The 15,611-nt window shown below is 38.4% G+C and overlaps 1 protein-coding gene across 1 annotated transcript in view; it reads right to left on the bottom strand.

The window, feature by feature from the left end:
• The window catches only part of LOC139467916 ((E3-independent) E2 ubiquitin-conjugating enzyme-like), a 37,390-nt gene extending 35,553 nt beyond the window's left edge, over positions 1-1,837 (bottom strand). The window contains exon 1 of the mRNA XM_071249504.1: positions 1,596-1,837. Within this exon, the coding sequence (XP_071105605.1) occupies positions 1,596-1,799 (204 nt within the window). The 5' untranslated portion in view covers positions 1,800-1,837. The remainder of the gene's footprint in view (positions 1-1,595) is intronic.
• Between the last annotated feature and the right edge of the window lie 13,774 nt (positions 1,838-15,611).

Below are 15,611 nucleotides of genomic sequence, written 5' to 3'. Positions count from 1 at the left end.
TGATAATAATATTGCATCAAATCATCAAATTTATATGACTTTAAATAGACCACAATGCAATAGCAAATACAAATCAATATAAGGAATGACAACCTGATCTGACTTGGAATCACTGCAAGGTGATATATCACAAATAGTAATGATAATATAGTACATATAATGACACAGTAGAGAGTTCAAGTCCTCACAGTCCTTGCTTTATCATAATTCCATAATAAAAACCTGCAGTCAGATATTGCGAAATACTGAGAGTATACATGTACTGTGATATATGGAATTATAGTCCACAAGATGCAATCTATACTCTGAATATACATCCCTTTCCAAATACCAGAATTCAAGTCAGAGTTATTAAAAGAATCAAAAGAATCAACAATGTCTCTCACTAACTGATACTCTCTGAACTAATGTCATTTGCCTCATTACAACTTGATTCCTTAGGCATTCAATTATTATTTTGTATATAAACACTTTGAATAACAATTAGAGCTATAGTACTGAAATTTAAACTTTAGATGGTAACAAGGATCAAGGGCTAAGAAAGCAAAGATGTACACTATAATATTCTCAATAATAAAAACCAGTATAACCCTCAGATAGTCTCAGTGGGGATCCCGAGATACTACATTGTTGAGGACCCTAATTTCGAATGACACCTGTTTCTGAACAGCCAATACCGATCAGCTGATAGTGATTTTTTGCATTATAACAAGAGGTGTGACATCGCACACATCCAGCCCGTCAATTTTGGGTTCATGTGAAGTACTGTACACCTAACAGAACATTCCATCATCATTCAGACTTTTGGTGACTATCATGATGAAAAGTGGAAGTAAAAAAGTGTGAACATTTCTGTAAGACACTCTGAAATATGTTACAATTCAAGAAACATTCATATTTTTTTAATAGGTTTCAAACTTAAATTACTTTTAGAGTCATAATGCCGACATGCAAGAATTATGCGGATTACTGTGCACCATACACGGCCATTCATTCACAGAAACCCTGCTAAAGTACCAACCAATCAGGGCTTCGAAAACAGGTGACATCACTTGAGTGCAGTGCTGCGGAAGTTTATAGACAAGGCAATGGAGGTCATGAGTTTTAAGGGACTCTTTTTATGTCGGGATATTGCTGAATGCTATTGTTGAAGACATCAACTACCAGTATACACATCAATTTGATTCATTTACTTTCATCCCCCGAAATATCAGCAATGTTGTCAAGATTAGTGAAGTGAGAGTCAATTAGCTAATTTAGGGAGATGACAGGTTGCTACAACCAGCATGCTGCACTCTTAACACTTTTCAAAACACACTTAAACCATAAATGTCTCCATGTGCCATATGTGAAGGCTGCAAATTGTTAATCAATACCATTCCTTTCAGGGTTGAATGAATGAATAATTTGGATGGCTTCCAAGTTAAATGAAAAGTCCAATTGTTACATGGAACATTTATTTAGATTGGATTTCAAAACAGTTATGCGACCTTTATAATTGTTACGGTATGTTTATATACTGGAATTATCATACTAAACACCAGAACTGTCAACAGACTTGACTGTCCCTCTCACACGTCTTAAACAGCGGGCACCTTGTCTTCCTGTACAACTGTCTCCTTTCCGTCTGGGTGCCACGCAACCCGAACTGTCCCATTCTTGATCTGACCGGGTAGATCATCACTTTCTTCATCGCTGCTCAGGAATTCGGAGTTTTCTAGCACTAACCCATAGATGTAACCTTTCTCTGGGGTAACCAAGCAGACCTCATCTTCCTCGAAAATGGTGCAGGCAGCCATATTTATCGCCGAAATGTCTTCTGGGAAAATTGAGTTACAGCCCTACACATCAAAAACAGGAATAGGAATGTATTAATTATCAAGTATATATACAAGAAACCAGATACTTGGATGTATGATAGGCGAGTCTATGTGTATAAGACAAGTAATTTAAGCAAGTTTAATCGTGTACTGTTCTTGGGTCATGAATGCAAACCGAAATGCATTACGTTTCCGATTACGTTTCCTTTATGCTCATGCATACTTATACATCGATGGGTTACGCAAAATACGCATGTAACGTAAATCCGAATAAGGATGAAAGCACATCTATACACGGTTATTTACCTAGTTATTTATTTTGCAACGAGAAATTGGTAGAAAGTGGTTATATCATGCCCAAACGTATAAGCCATACCCACACTAGGTATGAATAGCGCCCACACTAGGTATGAATAGCACCAACCTCACAAATCGATTTGTTCTTATAATGTACAGTACTTTATGACAACCATCATCAAAGTATCAGTGAACGAGTATACAGTGTGTGTGTGTGTGTGTGTGTGTGTGTGCGTGCGTGCGTGCGTGCGTGCGCGCGCACACACAAAGTACGTGGATCTACACTACCAGCTGTCGGACTTTCCTTTTTTCTCTGGAAGCCTAGGGGAAGCTGAGTGGGTTAGAGCGCTGACTTTGTGTGCTGGCGATTAGGTGCATCACTCTGGCATTGTGGGTTCGAATCCCGGATGGGACTCAAACACAAATGAGTACTAGAATGTGCACTTTACATCATCCTCTGTATCAGCGACTATGTCTTCCCTCCGCCCCCCCGCCCCCCCCCCCCAAAAAAAAAATAAATAAAAAAAAAATTAAAAAAAAAAAAATAACATAAAAAACAAACAAAAACAAAAAACACTCATCATATAAAACACGCAACTAGCTGCAGACACCATAAGTCCATGAGAGGAACGTGTATGTCGAAATAATCTCATCTAGAACGTGGCCTATCTTTCCGAGGCAAGGAGGTTAACTGACTATGAAAGTCTATAACGAAGAGAATTTATGGATGTCAACTTCTTTATTATGAGAAACACAGCCTTTCGGAGTTATTACTTTCTCCTATATCAAGTCCAGAGTGTACAGTCAGTTAAATCCCTTACCTCGGGAAGATTAACGTGACCTTAATAAAATGTTATTGAACAGAACATGCAAGATATATACTATCGTATACATACAAGTGGTTTATATATATGATACACTGGTCACTGTGTTAGCACACCTCGCGTGTTCTGTGTGTCGTGTGGTTGTGCAATCTTAACGTAAACCAGCTGTGACAAACATCGAGAAATCTCCCCAACTGTTTGTCGGAAGTACACGACTGTCTCGGATAAACAGATGTTTATGTTAACAAAATGTTACTCATGATAAAATGTCCATTTTAGGGTGCGATTTTTTATGATAGACCGGTTCTCCACGTTTACACAAGTATACAACTAATAAAGGTACGCACACCATTTTCTGTCTCTGTTCGGGGACAATGTTAGTTGTTAATTTGTTGGTGATGTTTGCTATTTAATTATTGTTTGTTTTTGTGTGTCTATTTTGGTTTGTGTTGCATCACACGATCATCATCCGCTTTGCCCGTTTCATGTCCGACATGCACAGATGACCGTCTCGCCATATATAGTGTTATATTGCTGCACACATGTCGTGGATAATACTGTATACATTTGATCTTATTGATATAATTTACTAATATAGATACATGCTCATCTTATAATATTGCTGACGATGGAGTAAATATAATAGATTCTATATAGTCCGAAATCTGTCTCATCAAAGTTTTGGTTGCACGTAGTATCATAAACCGAACTCTGCGTATTCCAAATCTATCTATTCCTAATTTCGACACTGCGTGTTTTGTGGTCCATGAGCCCATCCAATCTGTGTAATTTTCACAATATTTGTATTACTGTATGCAGATGATGCAGTGCTTTTGGCCACAAAAGTTTATGATCTATAACATATGTTAGACTCATTTCATAATTAGTGTATACACTGGAGGCTTAAGGTTAATACTACCAAAACTAAAATATTCATATTTGGTGGATGAAAAACTGATTATAAACATAATTTCCAAATTGGTCATGATCTTTTGGATAAAGTTGATTCCTATAACTACCTTGATGTTATATTTCAAAAAAAATAATAATTCACTTTAACAAAGAAAAAGCTAATAGAACAAGCAACGAAAGCTATGTGCTATGTTTTATGCCAAGGACTTGTTACTTAAATGTCAACTGCGGCTTTTGGACAGTATGGTTGTACCAGTTCTTCTCTACGGATGCGAAGTATGGGGATTTGAAAACATCTCAGCTCTAGAAAGTTTACATTTGCGTTTCCTAAAATATTTTTTTATCATTAAGAAAATGCACTCAAAATTTCATGGTATATGGGGAATTTGGAAGACTACATCTATCAAACTTGGATCCGCCTGTGTGTAATCTAACCGCTGATGTGGAAAATACAATCAACGGCATTGCGCAACCAGATTATTGCTGACGTGATTTAAATGTTTTAACATCCTTGCATTGACAGTGTGTCAAGTAATTTAGCCGAACGTGAGACTGAAGTAAATAGACTCTGACCTTAATGCAGGCTACATAGATACAAAGGTATAGGTGTTATGCTGCGTCTTACGGCCTAAATATAGGTGAAATATTGCTGACTAGGGTCTACGTGTACACGTATTATTGCTGAATGGATGTCGTATATATATACACTGTACACACCATACAGATACCGATGGTGTTTCCCGAAAGTTGTTATAGACTTATTAAAGAGTTCATTCAGTGTTATATACACTGTAGTATAAACAGTAGTATTCCAACCTACACATGCGCTAAAGCTCTACACGAGAACATTCTTCATTGACGTCTAATTTACCATGACGTTTGGAGCCTTGGCCGACATGTCTGTTTCCTCTAATACTGGTAGATTCATTATGAACATGTGGATTCGTCCTTTGATAACCAAAATATCAAAATAACATGTGAAAATGGTTTTTGATACAAAACACATTTCGGTGTAAGTAGCGTTATATAGCTGCAGTCGTGGCTTATTACAATTTACACCATTTGTTAGAAAAGTATGACAAAACTGGAATCGGGTTATTCAGCGAAACGATCTTATGTCATCTCATATTTTCAAGGCAAAAAACATATGAACAAATTCAGTTTGACAAGCATGATTTCACGCGAAATAGTTGCACTATTGGTATATCAGACTAGCGGCCATCTTACCTTGTTGTCGGTGTAAGTAAGAATGGGCCATGGCCAACAGTTTGCGCGGCAACAGATCGGCCACATTATCGTCATATGGGATCAATAGATGTAGTAGTGTTCATTAAACGTCTAATTCAGGAGCACGCATTCAGTATATACAGAAATCAATGAAAGCAAGCGAATGGGGTAATTACACATTCTCTTCATTGGAAAGTCACCGGAAGTGACCAAACTGTACAATGCAATTCAAAATATTTAATTTGATTACCACTTTGTAATTCAAAATGCATACCTGGAGTTTAAACATAGTTATTATCGTAAGTGAAATGGATTGGGGACAAGTCGTTACAACTTATAAAACATCTCTCCATGTTCATATCCACTACACATTTACAACCACCGTTGTGTCGAACTTAGGGTTGTCTCGAAGCAAATACTTGGTCCCTGCGTATTCCTTCTTTATTCACCATTTCCCGGTTGTGTCGAACCTCGGATAACTCGAAGTAATACGTAGGTCCTTTAACTTCGACACGGCGATGTTTGACTGATGAAACGTACAGAGAAACAGAGGCTGAAAAAGATGGTGATGGTGAATAGGAAACTGTACAACGAGGGTCAAGATCACACAAATCGTTTAGTCGTATCTGTATAGTGATGTACAGGTCGAAATATCAGCTCATTGTTCTTTGTGGTCAGATCCGAAATGCCCTATGGAAGCTTAAGTAAAGTAATCCCAACTTTACGATCAACACTGCCGTGAATATACATGTGAACAACTTTGTTAATTAAAAGATATTAAATATTAAAGTAAGTAGTGGTACAGATTATCACAAGAATGACATAATGGGTCTGTTTTAAGACTTACTCTTTATACATAATAATTAAGTCTGCTATAGGTGAATGCGTAAATGAGTGTGAATCATATTTACTCCTCTAAGTGGTATATTATTCCACATTATTACCCATATGGGCTACAATATGCAGTGTAATATCAAAGCTCGGAACTTAAAACATTAATTTCACTCGTGACATATTTTCCGTAATCATTCGTACCTCGTGGGTTATTCTAGAAATATCTTTGCTGATGGCAAAAACATATTAATTAGAGTTCTTTATTCTCGTTTTGGCATTTTAAATAATACAGTTGTAGTTATATTTCTTTCCCCTACACATCGAGGGATAAGTTCCTTTAAAAATGGAGGGGCTTGTTATTGTAAATATTGTCAAATAGGCAAAGAAATCCCGGTAGGATCTATAGGAATACCTGTTTGAAGTTGTATATGTATAGCTGATGACAGGATTGATGAAGGAACTCGTTGTTCACATACTATGTTGGCATTAGTTACTTTAATGGTGTGTACAAACAACTTTATTTCATAATATTTGAAAGTTATTTTTTTTCTCAAGTGCAAAGCGATGATATAAGCCAGTGAGCTACCGCCCTTTAACGAGTGAAGAGTGTGGACAATCAACGCCGGTGAAATATATAGCTGACATGCGACTTTGCATATCAAGGTACTTGATATATATATTCTTCTTTTTTAACATTATATTACGAACTTATGTCCATTTCCGGAAGACACGTGGGGTTTAAGAAGTCGAGATGAAGGTTGAATATATTCCCTGTAGGTAATAGGTACTTCACAGCTGAAACCATATATTTTTTATGGTCTCTGCTTAGAGGATACAAAATTTTATGAATCAACTTCACTCGTGTTTTGAATGTTAATTTTGCCGAATTAATTGACTATGTAAAGGTTTTTCTTTTATTTACTCAAGTAAGTATTACCCAAAAAGTATTAAATGGCAGTTTGTGTTATTATGAGTATTATTATCTTCTATGAAGGAAGCCTTCGCATTAGATCCAAAAGATCAACGAAACGAACTGTTCCAGTCATAATCTTCGTTTCGGTGAATAACCCAATCCGCTTTTCTTATTCACCCAGCAAGATGGCGTCAAGGGTTTTCAGGCTACCAGTTTCCATTGCTTTAAGGCATTATAAATCACCCCTTGCGGTGAAAAACAACACCATGACGATTACAAAGAGACACTTCTGCTATTCTGACACAGGTGCAATCATTCCCAAACCTGAAACCATACGATTTGGTGTGAGCAGGGTGCTTGGAACCAGCATCCCATTTCTGCTTCTTGGGTCGTACATTAGCATGGAATTTGCAGCATTGCTCGAAGAACACGATTTGTTTGTGCCTGATGACGACGATGATGACTGATAACTAAGTCCATTTTTCTCGTAAGTACATGACAATTTGCATTGTTTACGTTCCATATCGCAAAAAGCTATTGCCAAGAATCGACGAGGTTGATTACATGATGCCTACAGCTAATGGCTATATTTGGAATGGGTCATTGGTGGAAGTAAGAGGCGCATTTATTCGGTTCTCGTTCTCTAGTTGCCCATTTTATATCAGCATATTCCAGGAAGGTGTTATAATGGGTTGTAAACTGATTGGAAAAAGCCTGTGGACGCTATTTGTTAGCTGATTCTTAGAACACTGAGTACTGACACACTGTTTGCCATGTTTGCTACAGGAAATGTAATATTGGCCTACCTTTAGAATACAGTACCACAAACATTTCAAACACTTCACAATATCCTATGATGTAATTTGTGAAATTGTGTTGCCAAATACACCAGCGAAACCATGCCCTGTGATGTCAGGGGTCATCAAGTGTGCATAAGCTCTGTGGTCTATCATCTTGACACGCGATGCAGTTTATTAGGGATTTATTTATTGATGATGCACATATCTAAACCTCCCAAGTATAAACACTATATATCTACTGAGGGACTTCTTTTGCAATAAAACAATTTGATATGTATTGACAAGGATGGATAGGGCGCTTTACGAAAAGGGGGTTGTACCTCCTAATGCATTTTCAAGCATTTGAGTTGAAGACGTGAAGCATGCAAATAAATGAACTTGTCAGGGTATTCTTGTTTATTTTTTCTGTTTTCACATTTTCAGTTGCATTTATTCTCACAAAAACATCAAGTAAGCCACTGGTCCTTATAATGATAACATATAGCAAAGCCCTTATAAATGGCAAATTTCTACTAGTCCTAATGATATCATTACTATTGGGCAGTTCAGCAAGGACTACAGGACTACGGCCAATTTCTTACACTGTTAGCAGGATGAAGTAGTTTCATGTCAAATTGTTTTCACTACAGGTAGCTGTCATGGAATTTCCACCCAAGCCACTTTCACTCACTTCATCAGTCATGATTCAAAAGCCGACTCACCCTTGTGTCGTCTGTAGCCATTCCCATACCTTCCTAATTTGTTACTATGATTCACGTTATCCTTACAGCGTTCCCTCTCACACTTTTCTGTGCCCCCCAACAAATTATTAAAACCCTGTCGTTCATGCATACTCATGAATTTAATGTCTGACGCATAGAGCCGTTTGTGCCATATCGGCTCATTCCTCACCACTCGGTATCTTGTAGATTACGCAATAGGACAAGTGTGCCAAGTTGCATAGGGGTCACTTGTAAGTGTCTGTAGACTAATATTACAAGACACCATGCCTAGCCTTAACCTTCATAAATAAATTTACTCAAAGTTTAACAGTTTGGACGTAGCTCAGTCATTCAACTGTCGGGCTAATGATCCGAACGTTGCGAGTTATCATACAACAGATTCCCACAAAAACTGGTATCCCCACAAGAAGTTGTGGTACTGTATTCTAATGGTGCTCTGAAATGCCCAAAAATATCCATTTAATAAATCTGTAACAACCTTTAATAAATCTGAACAATTTGCATGCTGGAATATATCATAACATATCCTGGAATTTGTACACCGGATGCACAAATTAGATTTAGACAAGACAAGATTTATTCAGTAATTAGTCCTCCAGCCCATATTACAATAATATATCCATGTTATATAACCTGCATGCTATGTATGTAGCCATTATTATGACACAAGTCATTAGATTTATACATGATGTGGTCTGAAATGTTCGGGATGGTCATTTGCTACCTTTTGTCTGAAGAACACCTTTTTGCATAAACATGATAAATATCAGATTATGTTTTTTATATAATAACCTATATTTGACAGTCTTAACACTTGCTGAACAGATAGCATTTTATTACAGTACTTATGTCACACAGAATTGACATCTCTACATCTAGTGAATCTGTCTATTGCCAGCATTTCTCATTGGTTGTATTTATCAAAGTACCTTTTGCAAAAAGTAAAATTCATTTTGAATGTGGTAATCTGACATATTTCTATAACCTGTTTTTTTATTTCCAGATTACTGAATTGATAGATGTGAGAATTTTACTTAAACACCTCTTCCATGACTTTCCTCCAAGAGTGCACCTGCCTTTCACCTGGGTCATTTTATGCTCTCCATCAAGAAGCCAGAACAACCTACTGAAGTATCACAGAGATCGTGATTTTGCCCATTACTGAGCACACAACCCCTTTCGAGCTAACAGCCTAGTGCTGTAGATTTCGACAATGCTGGTGTGAATGTTGTCAGCCTGTGTGTTTAGTTGACTTGTCAATAGACTGACACTGGCCCTTGCATAAATGAACTGTTTTTCTACACTTTTAATGGAGGAAAGAATGCTTCTCTATTCCATAGCCATATCATGTGATAACTACTGTAGATTTACTGTTGTATTTATTAAATGTTAAACATATGTCTTTGGTTTCTTTTTTTATAGGCCTCAATCATCAGATCATATACATGTAGGTAGAATAATATTGCTTAGTGTAAACGGGTGAGGTGAAATGGGGTTTAATGTCGCGTCCAAGAGTATTGCACTTATGTAGCGACATGCATGCATGTGTGTGTGTGGCTGCTTGTACCAGTCCGGACTGATGCCTATTTATAGTGCTAGCTCACTGAGATACCATGCCGCAGTTTAATGTGAATACTCCACTCAGACACAGTATACTGACTCCGAGCCGATCAGTCCTTGTTTTAGCCCCTTAATGCCGAGCGCCAGACAGGGTTTCAACAAGTACCATTTTTTAACGTCTTTGGATATGACGCGGCCGGGGATTGAACCCGGGCCTCCCGCTCTCCGGGCAGACGCCCTAGCACTAGACCACAGAGGCGGTCTCCTCAGTGTAAACAACAAACATCATATGAAGACATTGCCACAATTAACTGAAGGTGACATAATCCATCCACAATTACTGTTCCAACAATGTACCAACTATGCAGATATCTCCACTGAAATACCATGAAACACATCTTTCATACAATTTCTCAGAAAAACAAAAAAGACTCATATAATAATAGGAATGACCAACTTGCATCTTAGAATTATGGATTGTCTGTCTTTGGTAAATTAATGTTACAACTAGAAATATTTTAGGAAGTCTTGTTGATATTAAAATCTCCTAGTCTATCCTTTTTGTGTTTTTCCTTATACAGTCTTGATAATACATTTAAAACTTAAAGCACTTGAAGACATCAGACAGAAAGTTTATTTTTACAACAGTAGTGAGTCAGTGAGTATGGTTTTACACAGTTTTTAGCAATATTCCAGCAATATCACGGCAGGGAGTCCAACAGTACCATTCTATATACAATTTCCATGTATTTTACAAAGCGTAATGAAAAATTGACAAATAGTCAATATCTGTCTATATATCTGTATCTTAAAATCAATTGTTCCGTGTGAAAGTTTAGCAATGACTCTGCATAACTTAACAGAAAGAATTTATATCTACTAAATAAGATACAGGTAATGAGTGAGTGGTTTTATGCTGCTTTTTATTCCAGTAATGTCACTGGTGGACACTAGAAATGGGCTTCACACATTGCACCCATGTGGGAAAATAAGCCCAGGTCTTGGTGTGATGAGCAAACGCTTAAACCGCTAGGCTATCCCACTGCCCCTATTCAAGTAATGATAGAACTTTGTATGCTTTATATATTTTAATCATAACTGACTCATCTATTATAGAATGCCATTTTTGAAACAGTATGTCACATTATCTTTATTTAAACCTGAATAAAAATAAATCAATATCACCTACATCTTGCAGAAACCATATGTGTGAACATGTGCAAATAACATTCTAGATGCATTCTACCGTACTTATTTGCCTTGGGTACCATAATACTGACACACCAGACCCCATTCTCCCATACACTGATATCTTTGCCTACACTTGTCAGACTACACTAATTCTACCTTGGTGTTTTCCTGTGTTGAAATATACTTGTATTACAAGATATTCCCAGACCTCATTATTTCACGTTGTGAATGACTGAAGATGACCTGGCCTCTTGAAAACAAATGACATTAAAAGATGGTACTTGTTGTTACCCAGCCTGGATCTTGGCATAGAGAGGCTCAAACAAGGTATACTGGATACTGTGTCTTAGTGGAGTATTCATGTTAAACTGTGGCATGGTATCTCAGTGTGCTAGCACAATAAAATCAGCATTAAGCCAGACTTGTACAAGCAGCCACACACACACCTGCATGAGGTTTAACCCCATTTCACCTCACCTCACCTCACCTCATCTCACTAAAGATGAATAGCCTTTTCTGGTATTTACAAGGTTTACAATTTACTAGGTTTTTGTAATGCTGTCATATACCGCATAACCTGTGTTGAGTGATATTTCACAATTTGACCTGCTTCAGTCCAGTGACTTGCTGACATCAACTGTGTGGTACCCTACTCCTTAGCATTGATATGGGCATATCATAGAGTAGTCAACATTGTTCTACCCTAGAAGGTCAATCACCAAAGAGTATTGATGAAGGGTTGCATGCTGTTTATGGGGAGGGATCCCATTATATGTTACAATTTATACTTGGTTGAAGGAATTTCATGTGGTACAGAGTTTGAAAGATGAACATGTTCTTGTTTATCCACCGCCTGCTCTACAAAAGAAAATATTGATACAAGGTGGAACTGAACAATAGGCACATAACACTCCAAGTGTTAGAGGTGGCCACAGGTTTCTGGTAGCAGTATATGGATCAATAGAAACTATCCTTCATGAGCAGGGGTGGTCGGGTAGCCTAGTGGTTAAAGGGTTCCCTGGTCATGCTGAAGACCCAGGTTCGATTCCCCACATGGATACAAAGTGTGAAGCCCATTTGCATCATTTGCAATGTGTGTCCCCCGCTTTGATATTGTTGGAATATTGCTAAAAGATGCGTAAACCATACTCACTCACATCTAGAGTTCTATGGGATGAAGTGAAGGCTACGCAGGTGCCCACACCTAATGGCCCTTTTAACCATATATGATCAACCCAGACGAATCACTTCAGACTAGTTGCAGATGTTCCATCACCATGAACCAGTCCCCCCCCCTCACACACACACACACCTTGACTAGACTAACATCTAGTCTCTGAGATGAACATATCGTACAGACTTGCCAAACATTATTATAGACTTGCATGGGCTGTATTTGGTATATATTTTGGTTGTCAGGGTTCATCATTGTGGTGTTTGGCCCTTTAGTTGCCTTGCACCAGGGTTGTTATATCAGTGTAGGAGACACACGCGCACATCAGTACACTGCCACAGCCAAATGTTGACTTCCCGTATGCATGCAGTTGGTGGCAAAATATTTACGGCAACATCGGTACACCCTGGCTCTCCCATCAACATACATATTTCAACTCGCCTCATGCTTAACATATCATTTATGTGCTAATGCCTTTCGTATACGCAATCAATATAACTTATGCGGGTGTTTTTTTTCGGATTATATACTCAACAACAAAAGTTCCTGTGACACCACAATTTTAGTCCATTTATCAAACAAGTAAAGTTTGGTTTTCAATATTGTAGTACATGTATGGAATCAAGTCACAAGAACGCAACTGCTACAGAAAAGCATGCATTGCATGCAAAAGTTGACTTTTATGCAAGCCCCATGCATTTCACTAACCAAGAATGGGTATAAAAACGTGTGTTAACGGGATTCCATATCCATTGTTGAGTATCGTGCTGACAACAACCACTCAGAAAAACAACAAAATTATGCAATTATACAACATTACGAAATGCCATGCCTATCCGAAAATGAGCCTCTGCGAGCCATTAACGAATGCAGTCAGAGACCATCCTCGGAGTGGAAGGCCATGGGTAACCAATAATCAACAAGACAACTGGATTCGAACAACACACCTACGAAATCGATTCCAGCAAGCAACAGTGACTGCAAGAAGCATCCCTGGCCTTCGACGAATATCTTCACAAACCGTACGTCGTCGCCTCAGATGTGCAGGGATTGTCGCCAGAAGACCCGACAGACGTCCCGTTTTGACAGGAAACCAACGTCAAGCACGTCTACAGTGGTGCAGACAGTGTCTACGCTGGACGGCCATTCAGTGGGGACAAATTCTATTCACTGACGAGTCTCGTTTTCACCTCAGCCACAGTGATGGACGGATTCGGTTGTACCGACGTCGAGGTGAACGTTACGTCAATCATTGTGTCATGGAAGAAGATCGGTTCGGGGGCGGCAGCGTTATGGTATGGGTGGAATTACAGCAAGACAGAAGACCCGTTTGATAGTGGTAGAGGGAAATCTCAATGGACAGCGCTACCGCGACGAGATCATCGGCCCTGCCGTTTTTGTGTCGTCATGGACCAGGCATTACCTTTCAACATGACAACGCCCGGCCTCATATTGCTAGACTTGTTCAGGATTCTCTTCAACAAAACAACGTGAATGCCAACCCCTGGCCGGTTCGCTCCCTTGATCTTTCACCAATCGAGCACACGTGGGATGAGATGGATCGGCGCCTTCGACGTCAACCACGTGTTCCACAGACACTCCAGGAACTTCGAAACATGCTCCAGCAGATATCCCACAGGACTTTGTGCGACGGCTGGTCCATTCCATGAGACGAAGATGTGTTGCTTGCATCGCAACCAGAGGTGGACACACAGGCTATTGATTTGTAAATTGACATTTTGGCATGTTCATGTTTTCTTTATGAAATCACGCATTTTCTGAAGTCAGTATGGCAAATCAAACCATTTGAACACTTACAGGAGTCTTTTTATCTGTTGCAAACCGAAATCATAACTTGGCATTAAATCTTATTCAATGTCACAGGAACTTTTGTTGTTCAGTATAGATTGAAAAAACAACAACTAATACGCGGTAACCTGAAAGAACAGGTGGTTGAAACCTCTACGGGATTACAAACGGATTACGTATAGATCCGATGAAGAAAACACCTTATCAGTTGACTAATTAAACTGTTTTCTCCTCCAAAGAAAACAAGATGACACAAGATTCACAGCCCGTGACTGTATCATCAGGACCTGAGACGGCATGACACTCCTTGTCCCATCTTCAATCTTCTGAACAGGTGTGTACTTACACATATCTATTATATACATTGTGACATACCTGAATTATTTGACTTTTAAAGTAAGAAGTTTTAAACATTGTCTATTGTTTACCTATGAATATAACGTAATGTTTTTGACATGTGCAATGTCCTCCTCTCTACCTCCAGGGCTCGCACCTGACCTGTGAAGATCCCGGGTAGAATAGGTCTTCAGCAACCCATGCTTGCTGTAAAGGGCATCTGTGCTTGTCGTAAGAGGCGACTAACGGGATCGGGTTTTCAGGCTCACTGACTTGGTTGATGCATGTCATCGATCCCAATTGCGAAGATCGATGCTCATGATATTAATCACTGTATTGTCTGGTCCAGAATCAATTATTTACACAGACCGCCGTCATATTGCTGGAATATTGCTGAGTGCAGCGTCAAACAACAAACCAAAACCAAGGACTACGTAGATTTACCGAAATGCGATACCTGGAGATACAGAGGATGGTGAAATATATGACAAGATATATTTCTAGGCGTACGCCAGCTATGCATACATATATTATTACATATTTGCCTTGTTAACAAAACCTTTCTGGAAAATTTATATTAGCTATGTTCATAATTGTGATTCTCAATGGTTCAAGAAGAGACGTGAAAATTAGTTTAATGTATGAAATTCGCAGCATTGATAGGTTTTGAAACTAGATGGATGGTCAGTTTTCTATGTTAAAATCTTAAGTAACTATAATATTTCTCTAAAGCAATCATCTCACTAGTTATAATTGAAACTTTCAGGCGATGGAGCAAGTTTATTGTCAAGAGTAAATGGAGGATATTAAATAGGCCTCAGATAGCTTCTGAATGGACGTGACTTTCAAAAAAGACAAACATGGATCGATAATTTCACAGGTCCATACTCTAATTTACAGTAGTATCAGTGCCGTAGCCAGCCCCCTAGATTTTATTTTTATAGAAAACAGTTTTATTTGAATCAAGTTGGGGATCACTTTCTAAACACAGTAACATTTTTAATTTTATTGGTATTCATTGGTAATTCGCCAATTTGCATTAAAACGAGACATTCGTGATTGTATAAACCACTTATAGAATTGTCTTTAAGAAGAAGAAGAGATATATTTCTGGTCCGAGATGTTTGAATTGCGTGAAGAATGTACCACTAGTGGATGTCAAATGGTAGTTTCTAAGTTATCTCCCTTTACC

The sequence above is a fragment of the Haliotis cracherodii genome, unplaced genomic scaffold (genome assembly GCF_022045235.1).
Source record: "Haliotis cracherodii isolate W230 unplaced genomic scaffold, xgHalCrac1.p SCAF_2, whole genome shotgun sequence".
Classification (NCBI taxonomy): Eukaryota; Metazoa; Mollusca; class Gastropoda; order Lepetellida; family Haliotidae; genus Haliotis; species Haliotis cracherodii.
The sequence above is the reverse complement of the archived record's forward strand: the minus strand, read 5'-3'. Positions and strand labels throughout refer to the sequence as shown.